Genomic DNA, 26,152 nt, shown 5'->3' with positions numbered 1-26,152 from the left:
CTCTTGTTAAAAGTTTGTTCCCTGTATTTTATTTATAGATATAGGAAGATGTGGTGTGAGTGCCAATGAGACAAATCTCCATCTAAATAACATTTTATAAAAGTAAACCATTATAAATAGGTCAATGTACGGCCTTCAACACGGATCCTTGGCTTTATATATGCTGTTTTATTTTGTGTAACATATATTTTCTGCGTATGAGAACCATGAACATGCACCAATTTTATGCTGAGCCATTTAGATTAACTATTAAGTAAGCATTTCAATTGCAATAAAAAAAAATTGGATATTATTATAATTGTTGTATATTAAAAACAATATATGGTTAATTGTGTTATATTTGTGTGTGCTTTGTATTATGAAAAGACTTTATAATATTCGAACGAGGAAATATAAACCTAAACGACCTATCTGAAATCTCGTATTTCCAAAAAATCAATTCCAACTGATCATTTCAGCTTATCAGGTCAATTTATTATTTTAACAAAGAGATGACCGGATATCGTTGCCTTTACCAATTATCACACTCAATTTACTATGATTTTAACAAATATTTTATACTGAAGCGTTGATAATGTGCACAATATGTGGTTTCTTTATTGTAAAAGTAATAGGTCATTGGATCAAAATCAAAACAAATATACAATAAAACAAACGATTTACGTCTTCGGTAGACAAATCTTTAAACTATACTGAATTAAAGAAGTTATTTTCTTTAAAAAAAAAAAAGAATAAAACAACACGTGAACCTGATGCCTCTTTGCAAATTCAGTAATTTAATCTTTATTGCAAAATTACACCAACATGACCCATAAGGGTCAAGCAATACACACAACAATGATTCAATTAGATAAAATACAATGCAATGATATGCAATACAATAGAACATATTCTAGGAAAGAGTTCAATTTACAAATATATAGCACACACAAAAATGATGTGAAATTACACATTTTTTATATGAAATGTAGTAAACTGATATGAATTATATATAAATACAATTGGCTTAGATGCTGAGAGGACAGACGCGTATTGCCAACCCAGGAAAAGTAAATTATCGTCCCCTTAACGCGGTCAGTTTGAAAACAGTTTAACTTATTTCTTTTTCCTTAATCCATTAAACAGAAACAAAGTAGTTGTTATACAAACTAGTCTAAGGGAAGCAGGTATTATCCATTGTTGTGTACTCTATAAACAACATGTCACGGGTATGATTGCAAATGAAACAACTGCATGTCCTCCCAAAAAAAAAATGAAATAACTTATAATTATGTAAACAACTATATGAGCTACCATATGGCCTTTAACAATAAGCAAAATGCACACCGTAAGATTATATACATCATAAATGTTAAACAATTCAATGAGAAAGTGAGCGTTCCGATTTACGGAAACGTAGGAAATGATAAACTATTATGACAGAAAGCGTTCAAAGCTAGCCAATAAATTATAAATTGCTGACATAGGATATAGAGATGTTTTGAATGGTTGGATTTACTGTGTTTGCAAGCTTTAACCCCGCTGCATTTTTGCGCCTGTCCCAAGTCAGGAGCCTCTGGTCTTTGTTAGTCTTGTATTATTTTAATTTTAGTTTCTTGTGTACAATTTGGAAATTAGTATGGCGTTCATTATCACTGAACTAGTATATATTTGTTTAGGGGCCAGCTGAAGGACACCTCCGGGTGCGGGAATTTCTATGGTCGGGTTGTTGTCTCTTTGATACATTCCCCATTTCCATTCTCAATTTTATTTAAATCTCTTCGAGAGAGTTGCTGTATTTATACCACATGTCTAGTTAGACAGTCTGCATGTTAAAGATTTCTGAAATAAAAACTATAAAATGTGTAAAGAAACAGCAAACATGATGCTATCATGGCAAAACTTGGACTTTTTCACCATATTTTATTTTCTATTCCGTTGTGTCATTACAATTTTGAAGCTCCTGGTTCTCATCGAAAAGGGTAGGGTTTGTGATATACACAGTGACAAACGACAACCACTGATAGAAAAGATACTGACTTTAGACAGGGACGTACACAATTTAACGGAATACGTAGTATATATGTGTTTGCTGGAACCAATCCCATCCCCTTATTGTTCGCCATAAGACATGCATTTGTGATAATCATATATGGGCGGTATGATATAACTTTTATATTTTGTGAACGGGATGACAATTGGAATTTATTTTTGAAAACTTTAGTACATATACATGTATAAAAAAGTTCTTATTAGTAATCGTGTCAATAAAATAAGTTTTATATATATACTTGGTGGGAACACTGTTCTTTTTAATTCTGAAATGTATCCCACTACGCGACATACGTTGTGGTGGACATTAAACTTTTGGGCGTCCGAATGTGTCCGTGTTTCTGTCATGCCATCTGGTTAGTTAGCCCTCTCATGTAAAATTCTTGCCAATTGTGTATCAAACTTATATCAGAGATAAATCGTCAGTAATGGTTCGGACGGTAAAAGAAAAGTGACCAGTATTGAATTTCAAACTAGTACTAGACATTGCTCATATAAACGATATACTTTTAATAAATATCTGTCAAAAATTGTCGACATGAGAGCGCTTTGGTCCTCAATGCTCTTCAACTTCGTAACTTATTTGGTCTTTTGACTCTTTTGGAATTAATCGAGCGTCACTGGTGACTATTTTGTAGACGAAACGCGCGTCTGGCGTAAATACAAAATATAAATCCTGATGAGCTAGTTTACTTACAATGCAATTTTCCCTTAAAACTGATCCGTATTCTGAAGCTTTAACACATTTTTAAAAAGCTGATCGGACCAGATTAATTTTTCAAACTCGTCCGAACTATGTATTGCTGATGATGAGCGTATGACATTTCCGCCGATTTGAAACAATACACGAAGTATTTATTTTTAGTGTACAGAAATGATCATCTACTGATCTCTTCAGTATAATTACAGGATGCTAATCTATTTTAAGAACCGTACAATCACTGTTAATAAATATAAATATATGTCTGCCTGTGTGTAGTGACAACTGCAAATTATACCTTGTCCATCGGATTTCTTATGATTAAGAAATGCCAGGCCTTAGAATATGTAGAAAGTGCCTAGAAAATCAACCTTACGATGTTAGAGTATATTTGATTCGTAACTTCCTCCCTAGCACCGGAGCTGGAACCTGTACTTTGTTTCTAACTTCTACGACAACACCGCCTAGCATTGCACAGAGACCTTATCACCTCCTCTAACTCTAGCTTATAAAAATAAGCCTTCGTTTCGGGAGGTGTTACCTTCTTGCAGAAAATTAAACAACGGATTCCATTTTTATGCCCCACCTACGATAGTAGAGGGCATTATGTTTTCTGGTCTGTGCGTCCGTTCGTTCGTTCGTCATTCCGTCTGTCCCGCTTCAGGTTAAAGTTTTTGGTCGAGGTAGTTTTTGATAAAGTTCAAGTCCAATCAACTTGAAACTAAGTACATCTTTTCCTTATGATATGCTCTTTCTAATTTTAATGCCAAATTTGAGTTCTGAGTCCAATTTCATCGTCCACTGAACATAGAAAAATGAAAGTGGGAGTGGGGCATCCGTGTACTAGGGACACATTCTTGATGGACATATATTATAAGTTTTATATTCACATTCACCCTTTAAAATTGAACACATCAGTTTATTTAAAATTACAGATAAGTTTTCATCTTATAACCCCCCCTTTTTTTTCTTTTATAGGTTGTATTGTAAAGAAAAGATCTGAGTCAGAATTAACATCTATTTTTATCTCTGATCATGTTAATTGAATGAAGCTGTGTACCTAGCTGCATGGGGTTAATCTAAATGACATGTTAATTTGAAGTTATGCAGTTAACTGATAAAAATAAGACTGGAGCGTTGTAAATGTGCACAACTTTTGTTTATTTTTTAATTATAAAATTTACAAGTCAATAGCAAAGACGGTATTCGTTCCAATTAGCGTTACACGACGTTCCTAATAAAACGTCGATTTTTGACGTTGTTCCACGAAAAGTTTCAAACGTTGACCTTATATACCACTCATGTGAAATTGCCGTTTAAAGTACAGAGCACAAGAGACCAAATTGACACAGAAATAAACTATAGGTCACTGCATGGCCTTCAACAATAAGCAAAGCCCATACCGCATATTCTGCTATAAAAGGCCCCGAAATGACAATGTAAAACAATTCAGACGAGAAAACTAACTGCCTAATTTATGTTACAAAATGAAATAAAAAGTCTGTTTTGTATATATTTTGGCGTTTTTTTTATCTTCGAAATGTTTTAAAACTTTAAAACTTAGTTTGATACTATGAGTGAAACAATTGTAGGACAAATCTGAGGCTTACCTTTTTACTCTTAGGACGAGCATGCTTACAAGTTAACATATCACATTGGCTGTCTTTGCTTATAACCTTAAAATTAAGCAATATAAAAAAGAAATTGTGGTATGATTGCCAATAAGACAACTATCCACAAAAGACCAAAATGACACAGACATTAACAACTATGGGTCACCGTAATGTTCTCTCTGCCAGAGGACGTCTCCTATCTTTGCTAGTAAAATTGTAAATATTTCGTGTCTTGTTTCTGTATTTTTTCCCCAATTACACGTTTATATATGTTTGTTGTAATTTGGTAATTTCGCTCCCTCAATTTACGTTAATGCTCAAATGCTTCTTGATTTGTCTTTGATTATGTGAAAGATGTAGGTAGTATATCGCCAGCTATTTTTCTTTTCATAATCTTTTTTTATCAACACTTTAATACTGGGACTATTATTCTAACTCAATATATTAGTCCCAGAATTTGGTTTTTTTAAATTTTTCTTAAACAGTGACTTATACTTACATCATAATTCATATCATTTATTTTAACGTATTTAAGTAAGTCCACAATCTTAACATCAATCCCGATTTTTATGGAAAAGTTAAAAATAGCATATATTCAAAAATCTCCAACAAAAAACTTCATAAAAAGTGCATCAAGTTTGAAAAAAGAAATACGTGCTCTTATGCTGCCGTTGCCAATTTTCAATGATTAAAGTTGGTTTGGGTCCAAATTATTTTTTAAAAAGAAAATTCTTTTCATTGATTACAATTTTTTAAATCGGGATTGTTTATACAAGGCAATTGCAAGTAATGAAGAAAATTCATGTTATGAAGGAATTTTCACAATTTGTACATAAATCAGACCGTTAGTTTTCTCGTTTGAATTGTTTTATATTTGTCATTTTGGGTTTTTATAGCTGACTATAAAAAGTTTTGCTGATTGTTAATTGTAATAGAAATTATTAGTTGGTCTTAAACGGCCGCATCTTATACTTGATTATGAAAATGAGAAAGATGATTATGTTTTGTTTCAATTTTGCTTTCCGAAACATATTTTACAAGCTATCCTTTCATCTGATATTTTTTCGCAAACTCAAGCTTCAAAAAAGGGTCAGCGATCAATACTTTTTTATAATTTTGAAATTATAAAATTTGGTGAAGTATGGAAAACTCTTACACTGACCAATACCTTCCTCACAGATTACCAGCAGGTTATTTCTGATTAAGTGTCTGATGTAGTATTTATTTTGTTGCGGTTAAAACCACATTATATTCCGCATTATTTTGAAATTTGCACCCAATTGACATCACTCTATAAGCTTTGTTTTAGGAGGTAATGACAATGTAGCGCATATTAAATCATTATAATAGGTATAGGTCTCCATTTTGGTATATAAATGTCTGGAAATATACATGGGTATATATCATGTTAACACAAAAAAGAATGTATCTATATACATGTATGTTTCTGTACGGCTTCGTTATTGCTTGGTTATCCATCCGTAACATACCACATCGTCATAGTTGTATGCATATTTGTGTAAACTGTGTTTGTATTTTAACCCGTCTGGGTAATGCGCCCTCATAACTAGACCTTACGGAAACGCGAACTATGTTGTACAAACGCGTAATATGAATTACGAAAGAGTCAGGAGCAAATACAACCGGAATACAGAAAAATCCCGTTTACTTCGTGAATATTCAAAAAATTGCTCTTAAAACAGCTCTCACTTTTTTTTTATTGTGTCCTTTTATACTGGTGTGCGGCAAATTTTGTTAAATTTATAAAGAATTATCCATCCATTCTTTAACTTGTATTAAATATGAAGAGGAAGACAGATTTCATATGTATTTTTTAAGCTTTACCAATGCAATGTTAGGGGAGATAACTTAATTTAAAAACAAATATTTTCCTCTGAAACAGATGTTGTTGACAAAAAGAGTGTATCCCATTATAAATATTACCAAAGTAAAACGATATTTACGAAATACCTGAAACAGTACACTGTTGAGGGAAAAATAGTATATATATGATTATTATAAATATTATCAATTGTAATTAAAATGTCATAAATGTCAAAAAATATTTAGTTTATTATAAGGGGGATAATCAAAACTGCTTGTTTAAAAAAAAAAAAAAAATCTATTTGTGTATTGTATTTTACATATGTAATTCAATAAATTTATTTGTTGAAACTTATCAGAACTGAATAATTTCTAAAAAAAAAAAACCGATAAAAACAAACGATGAAATTAAGCAATTATTTAAGCTCTTGTCATTTGCTGTGTCAGTTTTGTATTTTCTGTTATTGAGAAAAATAACTAGAAATATCTATGGAAATCCGAGAACGACCTTTATCTTGGTTTAACTATACCCCTCATTGGTTGTCATTGTGAAAAGTTTTGGGATATTCAAAATTTGAATATTTCCTTACGTAAGTTGTTGATATATTTGCAACGAAACTTTCTATTTTTCAGTTTTGACAATTTTAATAAGCCAGATTGTAATGTTGTCTTTTTTCTTCTTCTTAATAACGCTCGGTTTTACTTTGTACAACATGTATTCTTCAGTATTGAAGCCTTGTTGACACAAAGAAGAAGAAGGAGAAGTAGTCCTGTGTAATAAAACAAGATATAAACACGTTACGAAAGCTGGCATTAAATTTCAAATTTATTGAAAAAAATACATTCGTATAATTTTGTTACTTAATCCAATTTAAATTCAATTAAATTGTCTTATATTAATAGTTTTGTTAAAATATAAACCTATCTGTAAACTAAAAGTTTAATGAGGATAAACTAGATTTAAATCTCTTAAATAACAAATTTAAATTGGTATTATTTTTCAAATAATTAACAAATTTAATAACCCGTATATCGGAATTAAACTCAAGAAAATTTGAAATTTAACAAAAGCATTAAATTTTCATAAACTACCTAAATAATTCTTCGTAAACCAGAAGTTAAATTTAAAACTAGAAATTTAATATGAGAATAAATTTTGTAAACGTATCATTTCATGCAGTGACCCTAATTTGGTAGCGGTGTTTTGATCAAAATATTTCATGTAAAATCATGTGTAACTTACTTTCATCTGATAAATATGTTAACGTAAATGAGTACTGGAAAATCAGTTACGGTCAAAACAACTGTCAAATAAATGTAACTTACCTGAAAGCTGACCATTGACCACACATGCCAAATTCATCGTAGCAAGCATCATAATCAATATTAAATGGTTCATTCTTCCTATAAAATAAATAATGTATTATTTCTAATCTGAAACAACTGCATTACAGCCTGGAGCTCTCGTCGAAAAAAGGGTTAATAATACAAACAGTGCTTTTTGATGTAATTGATGAATATATCTAAATATGAGATATACCATCTCCATGTATAACATTTCGTTTATACACTTTTACGAACAAATGTAAAGGAAACATCCCAATTCACCGATAACACGTAGAAGTCTTTGTATATCTGGTAACACAAGAACTCATGAATCAATGGATTATATAAAGATTTAAGCATACCTCAAATAAAAACGCTTTTAATTTCCAGAAAAAAAATACAAGTTCGCCAATACGTTACTTGTGTGAACCACGATTGCAAAAGAGTCTCTAAGACGAGTCTTACGTATAATTCTTCATGCATAAGTACCTGTCGTTAGAGGTGTCAGTGCTCTTATATATGTATACATCGCACATATACCATGTATTTCCATAGGAAAAAGAGGTGATCAAAAAGTAATAGTAAAACGTATATGCAACGAAAACATTTTATTATACCATATGACACATTTATGCTCTTGCCCTAACCTCAATGAAAAAAGTATTGTATTCATAATTCTTATTTGCATTCGAAATAAGGCTCTTTATTCAGTTCATTTCACTCATCGCATTACATGGAGAGGTTCCTAACAAATCTGTTTGTTCAAGATTAATGAGGATATAGACAATACAACTGTTATAATGTACCAGAACTACTCCACCAGTATGTTTGAAAAATACATAGAATATGCAAACATTGAGACAACAATTAATAACAGCAAGTGTTAATGTAGAGCAATGTATGCTGACGACAAATAAATGAAATAAGAAAACGTCAATACTTTACGTCGGAGAAAACATATATAACGTATAGGTGTACAATACAACTACAGACAAAAATAAAATCACAAAAATACTGAACTCAGAGGAAAATTCAATCGGAAAGTCAAATAAACAACTGTCATTTTCCTGACTTGATACAGGCATTTTCAGAAACAACTACTAGCGGCATGCTAAAACTTTGTACCATGTGTATATTGTGCATACCACTGCATAATATACTTATTTTTTATTATTCTAAAATCAAAGTAAAGGTTCGCTGCATTTGAACAAGTTTTTGAATAATGGGGATTTTTTATTTCTCTTGTTAGTTTTTTTCTCCCTTTTTTAAATTGTCAAGAGAACTATTCGTATACTAACATACATATATATATATCTACATTGTCTTATCGGGGCCTATTATAGATGACTATGCGGTATGGGCTTTGCGCATTGTTGAAGGCCGTACGGTGACCTACAGTTGTTAATGTCTGTGTCATTTTGGTCTTTTGTGGATAGTTGTCTCATTGGCAATCATACCACATCTTCTTTTTTATATACCATTAGTCAGCTGTTGTATCGTTTTCCTTTAGAAATGAGTGGATCAAGTAACACAGTATATGAATGAATAGTATTGAAAAGTTAGCTAGGTTGTTAAACTACTTCTTTTGTGTTATATTCTTCATACTTTATATTTGATCTTTTAAACCATGTTTATTGTAACATGACAACCTACAATTGATATCAGTACATCTACACTAGAAAGTTCATGGTCATAAAGGTAATTTGGAAAAATGAAATATATCAGGTGTCAATACAGTTGTTAGTAATACAATATAAAAGCATGCATGCAAAGTTAAATAAACATTAAATACAAAATAAATATAGTAAAATCAAAGCTTGTATAGAAAAAGACACTACAAAATTGTTGTATTAATATTTAAAAATAACATACAATGTATGTTTCATTACAGTATGTTATTTTGATATCTGTCAGAAATTTAACGTCATTCTAAAATAAACTTTCATTTCAACATGAAAGTTTATATTCATGATGACACGAGCTTTCACAATAACGTGCACAGGTAAATAAAGATGAACTTAATATAAATTATAGTTTCATGATCCTAGTAAAAAAGATTAAAAATGTTGAATGCTTCGTTCAGAAATGTATATATTGGAAAGGCATTATAGAAAGTGCGCACAATTTATGAATGAAGGACCTCCGTACATCATACAAAATGTACTTCGGTCGACGCTTTTACATCCTCAATTCATTTATAAAAAGAAACATTCAATTCTTTAATATAATATGAAATACTCATTTTATCAACAGTGACATTTTGTTACAAACAAATAATATTAGGAATGGAAAGTTTGTTTTACTTCTGTCTTGCAGCAGCCCCAATTGAGTTCAGCCAAACAAAGGATTCTATGTATTTAATTTGATAAATGAATCCGTATATGTGTTCACACTAGTGCATCTATAAAACACGAAACCTCAAGTGGAATTAAAATGCAATCGATTTTTCATCTACATAAATGTTCGAATTTTGCTTCTTGATTTTGAAATCACCACACTGACATTTTATGGAAATTAAATTATCCAACCTGCTTAAAACGGTCAACTGAAAAAAAATCTTGAACATTTGTGTGTTATGATACTTTTATTATAATACTTCTTTGATCATTGAAGAAATGTTACCTCCTCTCAAAAGTATCATTTTATGAAAAGTAAAACAATTCTAATCACCCAAGATGCAAAAAATAAAAAAAAATCTACAAATCAACACAAATAGAATACTTGCAGATTTATCCTTTACCAAAAATAAACTGTTTTGTTTATAATTAACTGCAGACTGCGATTAACGTAACCGTCTTACTATTTAAAAGATTTAAGAAATATGTTTCATATGCAGTAAACATCAAACAACTGTCGGTAAAAGTCAAAAATGGGGACAAAACCATTCATTGTAATCTGAACGCGACCAGATAAAGTATGTGCTATCAGAATGTAGTTTATATTACGAAGTGTAGATTTTTCTTAAGTACATGGCAGCTATAGGCTTACACTTAAAAAGTTTATTAAAATTGAGTTGATGTTTTGAAGTATTTATTTCTTAATTAGCTTTTGAGTACAATTTGGAAATCATTCAAGGCTCTTTAAATGTAAGAATATCAATATAATGTTACCACATGCTAAACGACATAAGCAATACGTCAAATTCTAAAATTACATATAATTATAGAATTTTATGATTCAGCATAATTTTGGTTATTAGCATGCTAGTGTAATTGACCGTTACTCCTTGATATAAGTAGTCATGAAAACTAGTACAATAAAATATAACTTATGTTTCTTTTCAGACCATGTGTTAAAATCGCGTACTGATTGGTGTTATGTTTTTTTTTTCGTTACAAAGGGGGATGTCTTATCTAATTCTATTTTATGTTATTATCTAATCGCGTGATCACTAAGTGTTTGATGCTATTGTCGAAAATAAATCTGTATTCAGGCATATAGAGTTCTTTAGTTCTATATACTTACAACAAATTGCCATTGAATTTCAGAAAAAAAATTTAATAAAAACTACTGATTTGTTTTATTTGTTATCAGACAAATTGTATGGAAACACTTCATGGTTTGAATACCTACTGAAGAGTAGTTCATAACAACGAGTAGAACAAGGGCTTAAACGCAACTTAGTTAGATTACTTTTGGTTTCTCAGAAAGAGTACTTGGAATTACACTGCGCAAGCATCAGGCAAATAATATAGACAATAAATGTGTAATACCACTAAAGCATGGAACGTCACATTCGGTTGCATACGAAAATAGGTCTAAAAAAATATGTCCTTGAATTTTGACAGTTGTATAAAATAAACCCTGCATTTCAAAGCACTTACATTTTTCTGAGTCATACAAATGTATGTGGGGTGTTTGAAAGCATCATTGTTTTTTTATTTGATGGTCTTATAAAATATTTTGACAAGTTAAGGTTACATAGTTAATAAAGCTGGTAACCATTAAATAATAGTGTAAACATTTGGGTTGTTTACTTCCGATGATGGGTACTGTCTCATATGCAATGGAATGTACTGTGCAATTGATACCATGGCACTGGAAAGGATTAAACTTTACTCATGCACAGTATTTCTTAAGTTGAATCAAAGGTAAATACTGTACATTTAAAAAAATGGCTAATTTAATGACTAATAGGGGAAATCAAAACAACTTTTTTGTATATGCTGAATCTTATAATGTACGTAGATTTTCTGATGTTTTGGTCGCATGTTAAAATTGATCTATATCAGCATGATCAGGTTCTAAGGGTTGAAATTAAACTAATTTTGATTTCAACAAAAAACATGAATTATTGGGTTTCTTAAATCTGCAGAATCTAACCACACATTTAGATTTTGAGCCCTGTTATCAGATAAGTCTACATTGGGGTCCATAGGGTCCAAAATTAACATTTTGATATCATAGCAAAAGGAATTCTTGGAGTTCTTGGATATGTATTATTGTATATAATCTCACTGCACCATTTGTATTTTATACACTTATTGATTAGGAATATAATTACGAAACTACTTTATTTCAAGAATAAATCACAGAATAAACATAAATTCCAAGTTTCACTTATTGCCTAAAATTATGTTGGCAATAGGTTGATTAATCATCATCAGATTTCAGGTAATTAGCTTAATGTCTGAAAATGTCAGTCATTAACTAAATGCATATGTGTTAGCTTATTGCCTATAATTTAAGCTTGATGCCTAATTTCAGTTACTGCAGCTGACATATACACATAGAGGAATACACAATAGTAGTCTCAGAGTGCAATAGGTTGATTAATCATCATCAGATTTCAGGTAATTAGCTTAATGTCTGAAAATGTCAGTCATTAACTAAATGCATATGTGTTAGCTTATTGCCTATAATTTAAGCTTGATGCCTAATTTCAGTTATTGCAGCTGACATATACACATAGAGGAATACACAATAGTAGTCTCAGAGTGCAATTAGCAGGAACCTTATGTTAGAAAGTGCAATAATGTGTGTGTTTTATAATGGTATTTAAATACACATTTGATATAGCTTCTAAAACATTCAAATAGCAAGACAATTTGATTAACAACTTTTCTACAGCTCCTTTTATGGATCACATTAATTCACAATTGCGTTATAGAATCTTGCATTTTTAGTTTCCAAATGTTTATTTGTGTTAATATATCCAATTTTATTTATTTAATTTTTTTTTGGAAAGGATGCACATACAAACAATAGTTATAAATAGTATAAGTATCACACAACACTGACAACATACTGGCTAAACATACTTTACCTTTAAACCTGCTAACAAGTTCAATAAGTTGGTCTATTCATATTTCCTAGTTTGCTACATTCAATCATCCGTTTGACAGAACCTTATTTTTATTTAAATTACGGTATAATACAGCATATTATCACATATAGTGATATTTTGGAAAGGATGCACATACAAACAATATTTATAAATAGTGTGTGTGTGTGTGTATAAATATCACACAACGCTGACAACCTGCTGGCTAAATATACTTTACCTGTCAACCTGCTAACAAGTTCAATAAGTTGGTCTATTTATATTTCACAGTTCAGTTTGCTACATTCAATCATCCGTTTGACAGAACCTTATTTTTATTTAAATCACAGTATTATACAGCATAATATCACATGTAGTGTATAAACTGTTTGAATACGAAATGAACAATTGTACATGAAATCAATGCTATCGATATGTTAATGATTTAAATGCATTATTTGCTGTCACAACAGTAGTCATAATATAATCACCTGATATACCTGTGTTTTTCTTGTGCAGAACATAATGGCTCAGGCTGCGTCTAAAACATGTGAAATTTGTGTGAGTGCCCCTGGATCACAATACTGCTTAGATTGTGAGCAATTTTATTGTGAAAACTGTAGGTCGCTGCACAAACGGCAGAAGTTATCGACAAACCATCAGTTTCAAAACGCCTCCGTTCGTATCCCGGAAGGTAAATCTAGATGTAGTCAACACAAAGAAGAATTATCCTTAATGTGTAATACATGTAATGTACTTGTATGTGCCAGTTGTGTTACTGGAAAACACAACGGCCATATATTTTCCAAATTGATCGATGTAATTGCCAAACTGCGAACAGAAAATGAAACTCAAATGCAAGACAAGACAAAAGAGGCAAATCGTAAAGTAAAGAAGATTGAGGAAAACTTGTTATCGTTCGATAATACAGTTGGGTCTGTTATCAAAGCCATAACAGAACAGAGCAACACGATTAAACGCATGGTTGATACATCAGTAGCTGCGATGATTGCCTTAGTGAAAGAACAAACCAAAAAAGAAAAAGACAAACTAATTAAAATGTTATTTGATGCTAATAGCGTACTTGTTGCTGGACACAACTTAGACAAACAAAGAAAGGAACTAGATAAAACTAGACAGGATGAAACTACGGTACAACAGATGAAAAAGCTGACAGAAGAGATCAACAAACTGTATTTGGACTCTCCTCCTGAGCTTCCAAAAATCTATTTTAATCGCAAATGTGTAACAGAAGAGGAAATCAAACAACTGATTGGAACATATTCTTTAAGGTAAATATCAAAATAACTATGCTTGTTGATATATTTCAGTGTTGTTCAGCAAATGTGCATTACAAATAAAATATCTAAGCGTTATCTGCAATTTACGCGAGAACTGCAAGAAAGAGGAAAACAAATCTAGAACAATTGATCGCTTGCACTTGTTATGTAGAAGAACGGAAAAAAACTAGATGTTTTTAGATATACTTGATGATTACAATTAATAAAAAAAAAAAAAAGATGCATAATTGTATATGACCATCGGTGACTAAAAGAAGAATACCATCTTAATGTTTCCAATAATTTTAGGGCTTTTGTTAAAGTTGAGCAACTAATATGAGATAAATGTACGTTAAGATGAAATCAACACACATACATTCTTTAATATAAGTCATTATTGTTTTATAAAAACCTCATATTATCAGATTAAAAATATCTAGCAATTATAAATGTTATAATATGAATTGTTTTTGATACACAAGTATGCTTACCTTAATTTCAACTGATGAATGGCCAACAAAAAATGTGTTTACACATAAATGTTGATCTTTATTGTATATAATCATAAATCGTCGTTATTGAAAGAATATTTAAAATCTTCAACGAACTATAGTTTACGCAGTACCTTTACATGGAAGCATACAATACATTTTTAAAGGCACTTATATTTGTTAACAACATTTAAAACAGTGTAATAAAACAAGTATCTTCACTATAGCAAGTGTTCCCCAGTTGAAGATAAACAGAAGCAAAAACCTGGAAAGTTGCACATATGTTCAAAATGTAGGTAAGTTCTTACAATCAATCAACTCATCTTTTTGATGTTGGTCGCTTTCGACCAATTTTGTTACTATTTAGTGGTCATGGCCATTGTTTTTGGTATAGTGTTTTGATACATTACATAACTCTTGTTATATATGTTCTTCTCTATCAATATTTGCGTTATATTTCCCCTTTATGGAATTAACTGCTCTTTATAAGATATTGGTGTATTGTGTTTTACCTAATTTCCAAGATACATGATCAATCAGACATTTTGAGTGAGCGTTATTAATACTATTGTTTTACTTGTTTTAAATAAGTGCCAGATTGACTGAATCACAATTGCCTTTTAAAAGACAGAGTCAAATTTATTATAAATTGAATACGGTGGAATATTTAACACCACTTAATAAACCTATATTTAGTAGAGTAAACGCAAAACAAAACATGACAACTGTTTTGTATGACGATATATATTCTATTAGTCAGTCCGACAAGACAAAACAAGGCAAAACAATCAGAAAACATGTTTGAAAGTAAGCAATCAGTGCATTGCACTGTTGACTACATATTATAGTCGCAATAATGAAGTCGTCCTTTAAAATAATAAAAAGAAACGAGAGGAATTGGTCATTAACAATACAAGGTTAAGTATATCTTACAAAAGTGCTGGAATTTTACGCGCCTGTCATACAGGTAAAAGGTTAGTGTGACAGTGAGTTTGGTCCCACATTTTCTGCGTGTAGAAATATATGTGCAAAGTCGTGAATGAAGTAGTTGTTTTCTATTCTTTTGATATGATTGAGCTTTTGATTTCGAATGTAACTGTTTGCAAATGTACTGTTAAAATAGAAAAAAAACAAAATAGACAAATTCATCTTTTATTCCGTATTTGATTGTTTTTAAATTAAGCAAATTCTTAAATATTCACATGTATACGTGCACTTGCATAACGTGTATTTCTGTCCAAAGCAGCTCATTAATGTTATGACAACTATTAACAATATTATGAAAATTGTGAATCTCGATTCAATTTTCTTAGACAAATCTATAATCCAGAATTACAGAAAAGGTAGTCGAAAATAAGCCTCGAGCTTATCAAATACGTATATTTTACTTTAGTTTCTAGCTTCAATACTACTGTTTTTAAACTGGTGTCACTCGATGGCCTAACAAGAAGCGGTAGTCAGTTCATGGGTATTGACATGAAGACTAACATATATGGCATAATGTCTGCATAAATTATTTACGGAATAATAATCCAAGTTCATATAACACAGTAGACTGTATACGGATTTTGGTTATTCTAATATAATATCTGATAAAGTAGTAGTATGTATATTTTAAAGTCTTGTTCCTGTTAAATATAAGTATAAATAGTTTTCAATGTAATGCATCTATTATTGCTTAAGGCGAGAAGTAATTCAACCTTTAGAGGATTAGTAAGTATACAATTTATTTTTATATATCCATAAAAGAATACAATGCATGAAGTTATTTCAAAGTCTATTAAATACTTTTTGTAATCCTTATCACAAACCAACATTACAATTGACAATTGTTGACATAGAAATTAAACTAAAATTAAAGATGCCGTGTTTTAAGTTTTGTATGTTACGCACGACGTGCGTTTCGTCACGCTCAAAACACATTAAATCATCAAATCCATCAATAACGATTAAACAACAAACAACAATGAAGCTATATATATATATATTTTACAACTTTACAGTTGCTTAAGAGACGTATTTATGACTTTAAAAGCAAAGGAATGCCTAAAATTACAGTCTACTTATTGACTCATCGGCCGTTTACCAAGAGTAAAATGAGCTGCACATCACCATCATATGTGAAGCATAACACATATCTTTGTTAAGAATATATCTTATTGAATATCTTGATATTTAAAATGTATGGTTGATTATGTTTTTTCTCTACACGGCACATATGTTCTGTTCCGGCCGTCACACCGTCGCAGATGATTGGTTCATCGACACATCATATTTGTTTTTATAAAGACAGAGAGTGAAGTTCATTAAATATATATCTGTTTTAACTACCATTACAGATTCAAAAGAAAATACAATTATTATCAACTGTTTCCATATAGCGTTAATGTCTACATTTAATACGTGTTTATACTTGAGGTGTTTCAATAGGTTTTAGTTTGTAACGCGGCTTTGGTTTCTATTAATCGGTTTATGAATTTTCAACAGCAGTATGTACCTGTTGCTTTCATTTATTGCAATTCATGTCAAGCCAGTGCATTACAAATATAAGGTTACTTAATGGTGGTACACAACTAATGTTATATTTGTATTGTTTTTTCAGTCTGTACGTAACAAGTTCAAGTCGATTTAGAGAAGTATTTATAATGTTATTCTCAATGCAATCCACGGAATAGCAGTTGATCGGCGAAAAAACACGAAATGTTTCCCACTTTAAAAATTACAAGTCGTATTCTTTATTCTTTGACCGGTGATGAGCACCCGCAAAATGAACAGAAAACTGACTCCATATTTGAACCATAAAACCTGTCGTGTTAGGCATAAATAATAGCAACAACTACACTACGAAAATTATTTCATTTCTTTTTCAGTTACTATAATGGTCAGATAAAAAGTCACGGTTGAGGCTCAATGCCAAACATGGAAGAAAAGCACAGAGCAGACCTCAAAAAAAAATTGGCCGAAGCCACCAACAGTCAAACTCAATCAAAGTGCATCACCAGGTTCCACTCAAAAGTACTTGTGCAAGCCGCAAAAAGCACCCACTCTTAAACAAACTCGATTACTCTCTCCAGTGCAACTCTCACCGGAATCTTTCACATCAAATGGCAATACAGCTTCAAGGAGACATGAATACGATGATACTAGTATTATTAACGATTTTAAAAAAGAAATTCAAAATCGTACAAAACTTAAACGCACTGCTGATTTTCTATCTTTTATCCAAATGGTAAAAGAAAATTAATTTTCTTTAGGCAATATTTCTCTTCTCTTTCCTGTATAGACGGTCAAATTTATGTCAAAACGAATAACATCGGAAATGGCAATATAAAACAATTCAAACGAGAAAGATAACGGCCTGATTTATGTACAAAAAATTAACGAAAAAAAGCAAATATGTAACACATATACAAATGACAACCACTGAATTACAGGCCCATGACTTGGGACAGACGCATACATACATAATGTTAAATCGTTTTAATAGCAGTCATTTTTAATTAATTATATTTATTATAGATTAATGAAGGCCCAACTTAGACCTGGATCTGGATAGTAAGTATATAATGCATATGCATGTTATCATATATGAAACCCACTTCGTAATTACACACTAAAACTACTATTTCAAAGTGACACTTAATTCTGATAAACTGTTCTATATTGTAATCGATTGATGACATTCGAACAGCGGTAAACTACAGTTTCCTTTATCTATAATGCTATAATCTTAAAAACTAAACATGTTTTGTTTTGGCGATTTGTGATATTCAAATAAATTAAATAATTTTAAAAATGCATCGATTATGTTGGAAAGAGAACTGATGTCATTCTTTTTTTTTAAATACGTAAAATACGTATATCAAACATCAACTGGCTACGTCATATATGTCATAGCAAGACAGAAAAAAGACAAACAGACAAGTAATAGATCAAAAGACAAATCACAGAAAATAATCACTAAGCAAAACTATTTATATACAACTATACATGAAATAATTCCAGAGCGAGAGTAAACCGTCAAAAAATATATCCTATATTGTTTTCCTCGATTTTGCGTGAACTGCATAAAAAGGTTTTTCCCTTTTATTAGATAACTGCAGACATTCAAACAAAATGAACAACCACAGACCGTAATTAAAAAAACGCTTTCTGTAGAGTAAGATGATCCGGGTTCCATATTATCGTTAAACATCTATCACAAAAAATATTTAATGATGTTAGAATGGTAAACAGATAGTGCGCAAATCATGTGACACAGGTCACTTCGTATAAGATAAGATTTTCAATATATCTTCCCTACGTCCAGCTATTTTTTTTTGAAAGAATACAGATGGGTGCAGTCCTAACCTGTACAGCAAGTTAACTTGATAATCAGTGATTTGGACTGGTCAAAGTTAACCTGTGACCGGATTTAGGACTGCTCTGACCAGTCATAGGACCAATATTTAGTTAACTTGAAAAGCGGACTTGGTCCTAGGACTGTTTTTATGTCTGCCAAAAAGTTAACTTCGAAACAGGTCCGCTATTGATATAAGTTAACTTCGAACCAGTCCTGCCGTAAAGTTAACATGAGTTAACTTCGAAACCAGTCCTGCCATAAAGTTAACATAAGTTATTTTCGAAACCTGTCCTGCCACAAAGTTAACATAAGTTAACTTTTGCTATGACACATCCAATCAAAAGCAGACCTGTTCCCAAGTTAACTTGTGATTGGTCTGCTCAACCTAAGTTAACTGGTAACCAGGACCGCTCTACATCGATTGTTTTAAAAATATTTCTTAATATCTTTGTTTCGTAGTACAAACATCGAAAATAAAGTAAAATTAAAACTTCCGTTATATAAACAGAATTTATTTGAAAATAAAGTACGCATAAAACGTTGCTTGTAACACAATTTTTTCTGTGATCTGCCAATTTATAGATTAAAAAACGATCTTTGTTACAATGATAACGTACGGGCACTGATGTATATTCCAAGACCTATCAACTTCAACCATGTTTGCACTTTATTTATATGTATATCTATGAATGGACGTATTTTATATTTTAGCTATACGTCCTTGTTAGTTATATGTCCTTGATCTATGTAGCCACAATCAGAAATATTTTAAATTCAGGATATAATTTACTATACAAAATGAAAGCATCAGTTTAACCATGTTAACACATGACTACAAATGTTTGTTCGCATAAATTTAGGGTGACAGTGAGTTTGGTCCCACATTTTCTGCGCGTGGAAATATCTGTGCAAATTTGTAAATCTATATACCCTCATAGTAAATCAGCCAAATGTTTTACGTCAGGATTCAATATATAATACAATGGACAGCAATATTGCAATACAATAATAACAATGGTCTGTTTGCACAAATTTAGGGTGCCAGCATGTCCTCTTTTTTATTCAAAATATTGATACGTAACAAAATTTCAGAAGCTGTGATACCTCTTGCTGACTTGTGCAACAAAATTATTTGATCGTGTTGACCAAATCTGACCATATGTGCACTTGTATTTGTCAATCTATATACCCGCATAGTAAATCAGCCATTTTTTTTTTATGTCAGGATTCAATGTATAATACAATGGACAGCAATATTGCATCACAATAACAGCAAATTTTTTTTCGCATAAATTAAGTGTGCCAGCATGTCCTCTTTTTTATTCAAAATATTGATACGTAACAAAATTTCAGTAGTTTTGATGACTCATGCTGACCTGTACAACAACATTATTTGACTGCATCAACTAAAACTGACCATATATGCACTTTAATTTGTAAATATATATACCCGCAGAGTAAATCAGCCATTATTTTTTATGTCAGGACTCAATGTAGAATACAAGGGACAGCAATATTGCAATATAATAACAGCAAATTTTTGTTTGCATAAATTAAGTGCGCCAGCATTTCCTTTTTTTATTTAAAATGTTCATACGTAACAAAATTTCAGTAGTTTTGAGACCTCGTGCTGACTTGTGCAACAAAATTATTTGATAGCGTTGACCAAAACTGACCATATGTGCACTTTTATTTGTAAATCTATATACCCGCATAGTAAATCAGCCATATTTTTTATGTCAGGATTCAATGTATAATACAAGGGACAGCAATATTGCGATATAATAACAGCAAATTTTTGTTTGCATAAAATAAGTGTGCAAGCACGTTCTCTTATTTTTCAAAATATTGATACCTAACAAAATTTCAGTAGTTTTAATATTTCATGCTGACTTGTACAACAAAACTATTTGACTGGTCCATCAAAACTGACCACATGTGTACTTTAATTTGTAAATCTATATACCCGCATAGTAAATCAGCCATATTTTTTTATGTCAGGACTCAATGTATAATACAATGGACAGCAATATTGCAATACAATAACAACAAAGTTTTGTTCGCATAAATTAAGAGTGCCAGCATGTCCTCCTTTTATTTAAAATATTGATACGTAACAAAATTTCAGTAGTTTTGATACCCCATGCTGACAGCGGTCCTAAAAAAACAGACCGTAGGTCTGGTCCACCAACGACGAAGTTAACTTGCTTGTCTGGTTAAAAATTCTCAAGTTAACTTAGAAAGCAGTCAGCAAGTCTGCTCTAAGTTAACTTTTGTCAAGCACCGCACCCATCTGTACATCCGTAATGAATCTATTTGGAAAAAAATTGCACACATTATTGTACACAATTTTAACGTTTGATCAACCAAACAATACAGGTTTAATTTAGTTTGAATCAAAATTTAACAAATGTATGCATGCACTACAAAGGGTTGTTAATGAAATGCAGATTGACGTGCATTTACAGGTTTGAATATTTTACTTTTTCTGATACATGCTGTATAATAGTTCCGCTAGACTCTAAAATGTTCGTAGTCAAATGTAAAAACGGTTGTCAAGCAAAGATTTGTAAAGATACGAAACGTATATATAACTATGAATGATTTAAAAGACGCACATATTTTGTAATACATGTGTATTTATATCAATTGTGTTTTCATTTTAAATGAAGTTTCCGTCAACCATCGAAAAAAAAACTGTCAACTTTTTTATTAAAAGTAGGGAAACATGCAATTCTTAAGTTTGTATTAATATTATATTTTACCATGATATTAGTTATCCACATTTGTTGTTGTTTCTTCTTTTTCACAGACTGCATGACTGAACGAATAACATAAACCTTTATTATATAGAGTGAACAATAGCGAGTGCTTATCATTGAACCACGATATGTTTTTTAAATTTACAACCGTCTTTTATCGAATATGAATCTACAAAATGTTGCAAGATTGCTAAACATGGACAATTAAAATTGGAATATGTTATATTGTTTCTTTTTATTAGCAGGTGTTGTTTAATTTTCTGTATACGTCATACCTCTTACCTGGTCAGCAACTAAATCAGTATGCAAGAACATTTTTGTTTTGGATATTCATATTATATTTCTAATTGTTAGCTCAACTAGATGCTGCGGGTAAGTGATTTAAATATTTAACGGAACTGTTTTGTTTCAGGTAATAAACACATGATTACATCGTTATACAAATAAGATGTAATTGTTCGTTTGTAAAAAGCTGTCATATGCTGATTAAACTATATTCTAAACAAATATTCTGACGAGGTTTCATGAATCCTTAAAAACACGATATATAACAAAATAAAGAGGAGTAATTCAAATTGCGAGTTACTTTCAAATGTTTCGATAAGATCCAGATTTAATCAAAACACAACTTATTTAATAGAATGTTCAGGATATTTTGACCTTACATACTGACATCACTTGACAAGTTAATCGTTCCTGTCGTAGACATAAATTCCTATTATCCAGACGTATGATACGAATTGAAGAACACTGATGTAATATTTGTTTATATCAATATGTTACCAAAATATACATACAGTTTAGCTATTTTGTAATAAACACAATGTACAATGGAAGAATGTATTTCAAAAAACTACTCTTGGTAAGTATAAACTTGTGTGTTTATGCGAAACCAGTAACCCGCGCATGTACAAGTTGTATGAGTTATTTAAGAAATAATTCTTTGGGGCTTGAATATATTGTCATTTTACCACGTGGTAGAACTTTATGCATAATATTTCACCATGATGGATATCTATATAAAATGTTTGTTACGTCTTTAAAATCATCTTATTGGATATGCACTGATTCCAACAATAATGCAACACCATTTGTTAAGTAGTTTAAATGGGCTCACAGCTAGCTTTCTTAAAAGGCTTTCCACACCAAGTGAAGTTTTGATTTCATATTCAAATATCTTTGCCAATTTAAGACTATAAGTGTGTTGGGGTATTGATTACCAAATGTTTTGATATACATCATACTATATTTTTCTGAACATTCAACTTAAGTAAGTAATATCATTTGAAATATGTATACTGCACTATCGGTTATTATCTTCTGGTGGTAAGACAAATATAATGGTTTGTGTCCGATTATAATAACTAGTTTAACGTTTCAGGTTTGTCAATTAAACTATTTGAAGATTTTTTATGCAAGCATGTAATGTTGGTTTAAAAAAAGATAAACCTAAAACACCCATACTGTAAAATTGTATTTGTATATTATATTTGAAAAACATTTTCTGGAAAAAAGGACTATACCCAGAGGCACGTCATTTGAACCATATAACGCGATAATATATGTTAACGACATATCATATTTCAACACGTAAAAAAATGATGAATTTGGTAATGCAATACATATTTGCAATTCGCATGTGTAAAACAAGTGTATAGTGTTGTAGTATCATTTGATATAAAACATGTAAAACAAACAGTGTCACGTACAATTTTTTTTCTCAATAAAACAAGTATTTTCAGTTACAGCATGCAGTATATTCGAGATGTTTAAACCAGTCAACACACCAGTACCATATGTCTTTAATATGGTAGCAACAGCCGTAATTTATAAAGGATTTATAATCACAAGGACCAAAAAGTTTGAAAAATGTAGCTTTTTTATTTGATGTTAAATAGTGTGTACAACTTAACAGAATATATTGACCGTTGTACTAATGAATATGCCTTATTTTGAGTTGTTTAGTCATGTTTTTATCTTTTGTTTAATATAGTTGTGAATTAAATTCAGCTGCTTCTTTAAAACGTAACAACAATATAAAGCTGAATCCATATTTCGTGCTTAAAATTAAACCCCGCATAACTTGCGTAGTGTTCGTATTGATGTCATATCATCGAATTTGAATGAATAATAAAAAAAGTTTTCTATTTCCATGCTATTTGTCTTACTTAACATGTATTCTTGTACTCGATTAAGAATTAGTAATATATAATACGTGTTAATGCAACATATTTGTACTGACTTGACGAACATATAGTATGCAGTAGTATGTAATACGAAATTTAAATGAAACACGCATAACCATTTTACATAGAGCCTACTATAAATTATCTTTACTGAAAACATATTCATATGAATATTTCCTTGAGGAATTTGAAATCATGTAAATCGTTTGTCCATTAATATAGTGAGTTTTCTTTTACTTGGAGTTCCAAACGTCATGACTATGGGAATCTATGAGTATAAGTGTAAACATAGTTTTTGTTACACATTTTCTTAAACTGTAAAAAGTGAGGACGTCCCAATGATGCTAACACACTTCCGTTTAGTTGCAAATACAATGATTAACCCGTTTTCGTCTAGTTTCTATATGAATATACTATATCGGTAATTTGTACATTTGTCCTTTGGTAAGTACCATTGGACTAGCCGTGATATTAAATGATTAGGTTAGTACGCAAATGACATGTGCAAATGCAACGTGTAAGGATCTACTTTCCCCTTGCATTCACAAAATTGCGCGTGATTTTTTTTCCGCAGAAATGCACGAGATCTTTAGCAAATTAAACACTTGACATTATTTGAAACTTTCACAAAGTCAGCTTAGCCTTTTTGAACGATTGTTGTGAAAATGTGAACAGAAAATGCATGAAAAACCCGATAGACTTAAAAAAAAAATGCGTTATATGAAGTACAACTAACATATCGTCCATGATGAGGTTTTATTCATACAATACCAATACATAGCCTGGTGCTGTTCCAAGTAGTTTTCTTTTTCTGTTTCTTGAGAAGTATTTGTTTTACCTGTTCAGTCACTATAAAGCGTTACAATTTATAGTTAAACACAACACATAAATAGTTACCAAAAAGGTACCGCTATCGCATGAGAGAAGCTAGAAAAAAAAGAAATTTACGCATTTTCGACATTTTTATGGGACCATCATATACAATTTCAAAAGATATGGTTTCATTGTCAATATGACAGATATTCATAGAACAAAATACTAAAAAGTGAACCGTGATATTCATATGCGGATCTAGAATACATTTTTAAAAGGGGGTAACCGGGGGCACCAAACTATAAAAGTCTGCTTTTACCAGAATTGTAACCTTTATAAGAGGTGACTGTGACCCGGGTCGCCTACCCTTAAATTCGCATTTAAATTAAAGGTAACCACAGGGCCTTTTAACTCCAAGTTTCATATTGCTGGTCTGTGTTTAAAATAAATGAACATGACTTTGAAAAAGCAAAAAGTATACGCTAAAAGATTAGTGACGTCTATTTAAATATTTGAAATAATTATGAAGTCGGCATGAAATGAGCTTGTTCAGATAATTTCTAGTCAGCTTACAACAACAACAACAGCAACAGCATTGATCGAAAAGGCTTGGTCGTTGAGGAACAATTGTCCCTCAAAAACACTAATTAAAGACAACAGTATACAATAAATTGTTACAATACAAACAGTAGAATTCTTGTAAATGGAAATACACTGGAACTTTTTATGGTAAACATCTTACCTGAGGTTGTTGACATACTCAGTCAAAATAAAAGTCTTGACAATTTGAATTCACTAATTAAACAAACATGTGGTAAATTTCTGCAGCAATCAACATCAGGAAATGGTACATACACAATCCCTTCTTACCTTGTCAAATATAATGACAGTATAATCGTTAAAAGGGCCAATAAATCATTAAGTTCACTAGAGAAACATAGTATGAAACAAACACTATCTACAACATCTTGTCAAAAATAGTGACAGTATAATCGTTAAAAGGGCCAATAAATCATTAAGTTCACTAGAGAAACATAGTATGAAACAAACACTATCTACAACATCTGACAAAGTCATCATTAATGGCATATCTTAAAGGGATACATCAACAGACTCTGCTGAAGCGCAGGATAATGACTCCTTCGCTATGTGTCCTAACTGCAACACGTACTGCTTCAACAGTGCAGTGGAATGTTGCATCTGTATGTACTGGTATTACTATACTTGCTTGAACCTTCTACCAAATAAATCAAAAGCTCTTGAGTCATCAAAGAACCAATACACATGCCGTGGCTGTGAACATATGCAAGACTTCCTTGACTGCGAACAGGCTGTCAATGGATCGTCAATTGACATTTCAACTCCAGATGAGGACAGTAACACCCCGATAATAACCTCTTTTAAAATTACACCAATATCTGAAGATGCCTTACAAAGCTCAGCCAATCTAAAACGAGTAAGACCTAAGAAAACTGTGCATAGTAGTATAGAGATAAACACTAATAGTCAAAACATTCAACA

General features: G+C 31.1%; 2 protein-coding genes across 2 annotated transcripts in view; one reads left to right on the top strand and one right to left on the bottom strand.

Moving 5' to 3' along the window:
* The window catches only part of LOC139497596 (neurotrypsin-like), a 30,035-nt gene extending 22,012 nt beyond the window's left edge, over positions 1-8,023 (bottom strand). The window contains exons 1-2 of the mRNA XM_071285830.1: positions 7,984-8,023; positions 7,495-7,572 (exon numbers count right to left, since the gene is read on the bottom strand). Of these exons, the coding sequence (XP_071141931.1) occupies positions 7,495-7,572; positions 7,984-8,023 (118 nt within the window). The remainder of the gene's footprint in view (positions 1-7,494; positions 7,573-7,983) is intronic.
* Positions 8,024-13,282: 5,259 nt separating this feature from the next.
* Positions 13,283-14,053, top strand: LOC139497595 (transcription intermediary factor 1-beta-like). Its single transcript, XM_071285828.1, has one exon. It carries the CDS (start codon positions 13,283-13,285, stop codon positions 14,051-14,053), a length of 771 nt encoding a protein of 256 aa, XP_071141929.1.
* Positions 14,054-26,152: the final 12,099 nt, after the last annotated feature.

This window comes from Mytilus edulis, chromosome 12, assembly GCF_963676685.1.
Source record: "Mytilus edulis chromosome 12, xbMytEdul2.2, whole genome shotgun sequence".
In the NCBI taxonomy this organism is placed as follows: Eukaryota; Metazoa; Mollusca; class Bivalvia; order Mytilida; family Mytilidae; genus Mytilus; species Mytilus edulis.
This window is presented reverse-complemented; position numbering and strand designations above follow the sequence as displayed.

Coding starts and splice junctions, on each gene's coding strand:
- LOC139497595 (XM_071285828.1), top strand. CDS start 13,283: ATGGCTCAGGCTGCGTCTAAAACATGTGAAATTTGTGTGAGTGCCCCT.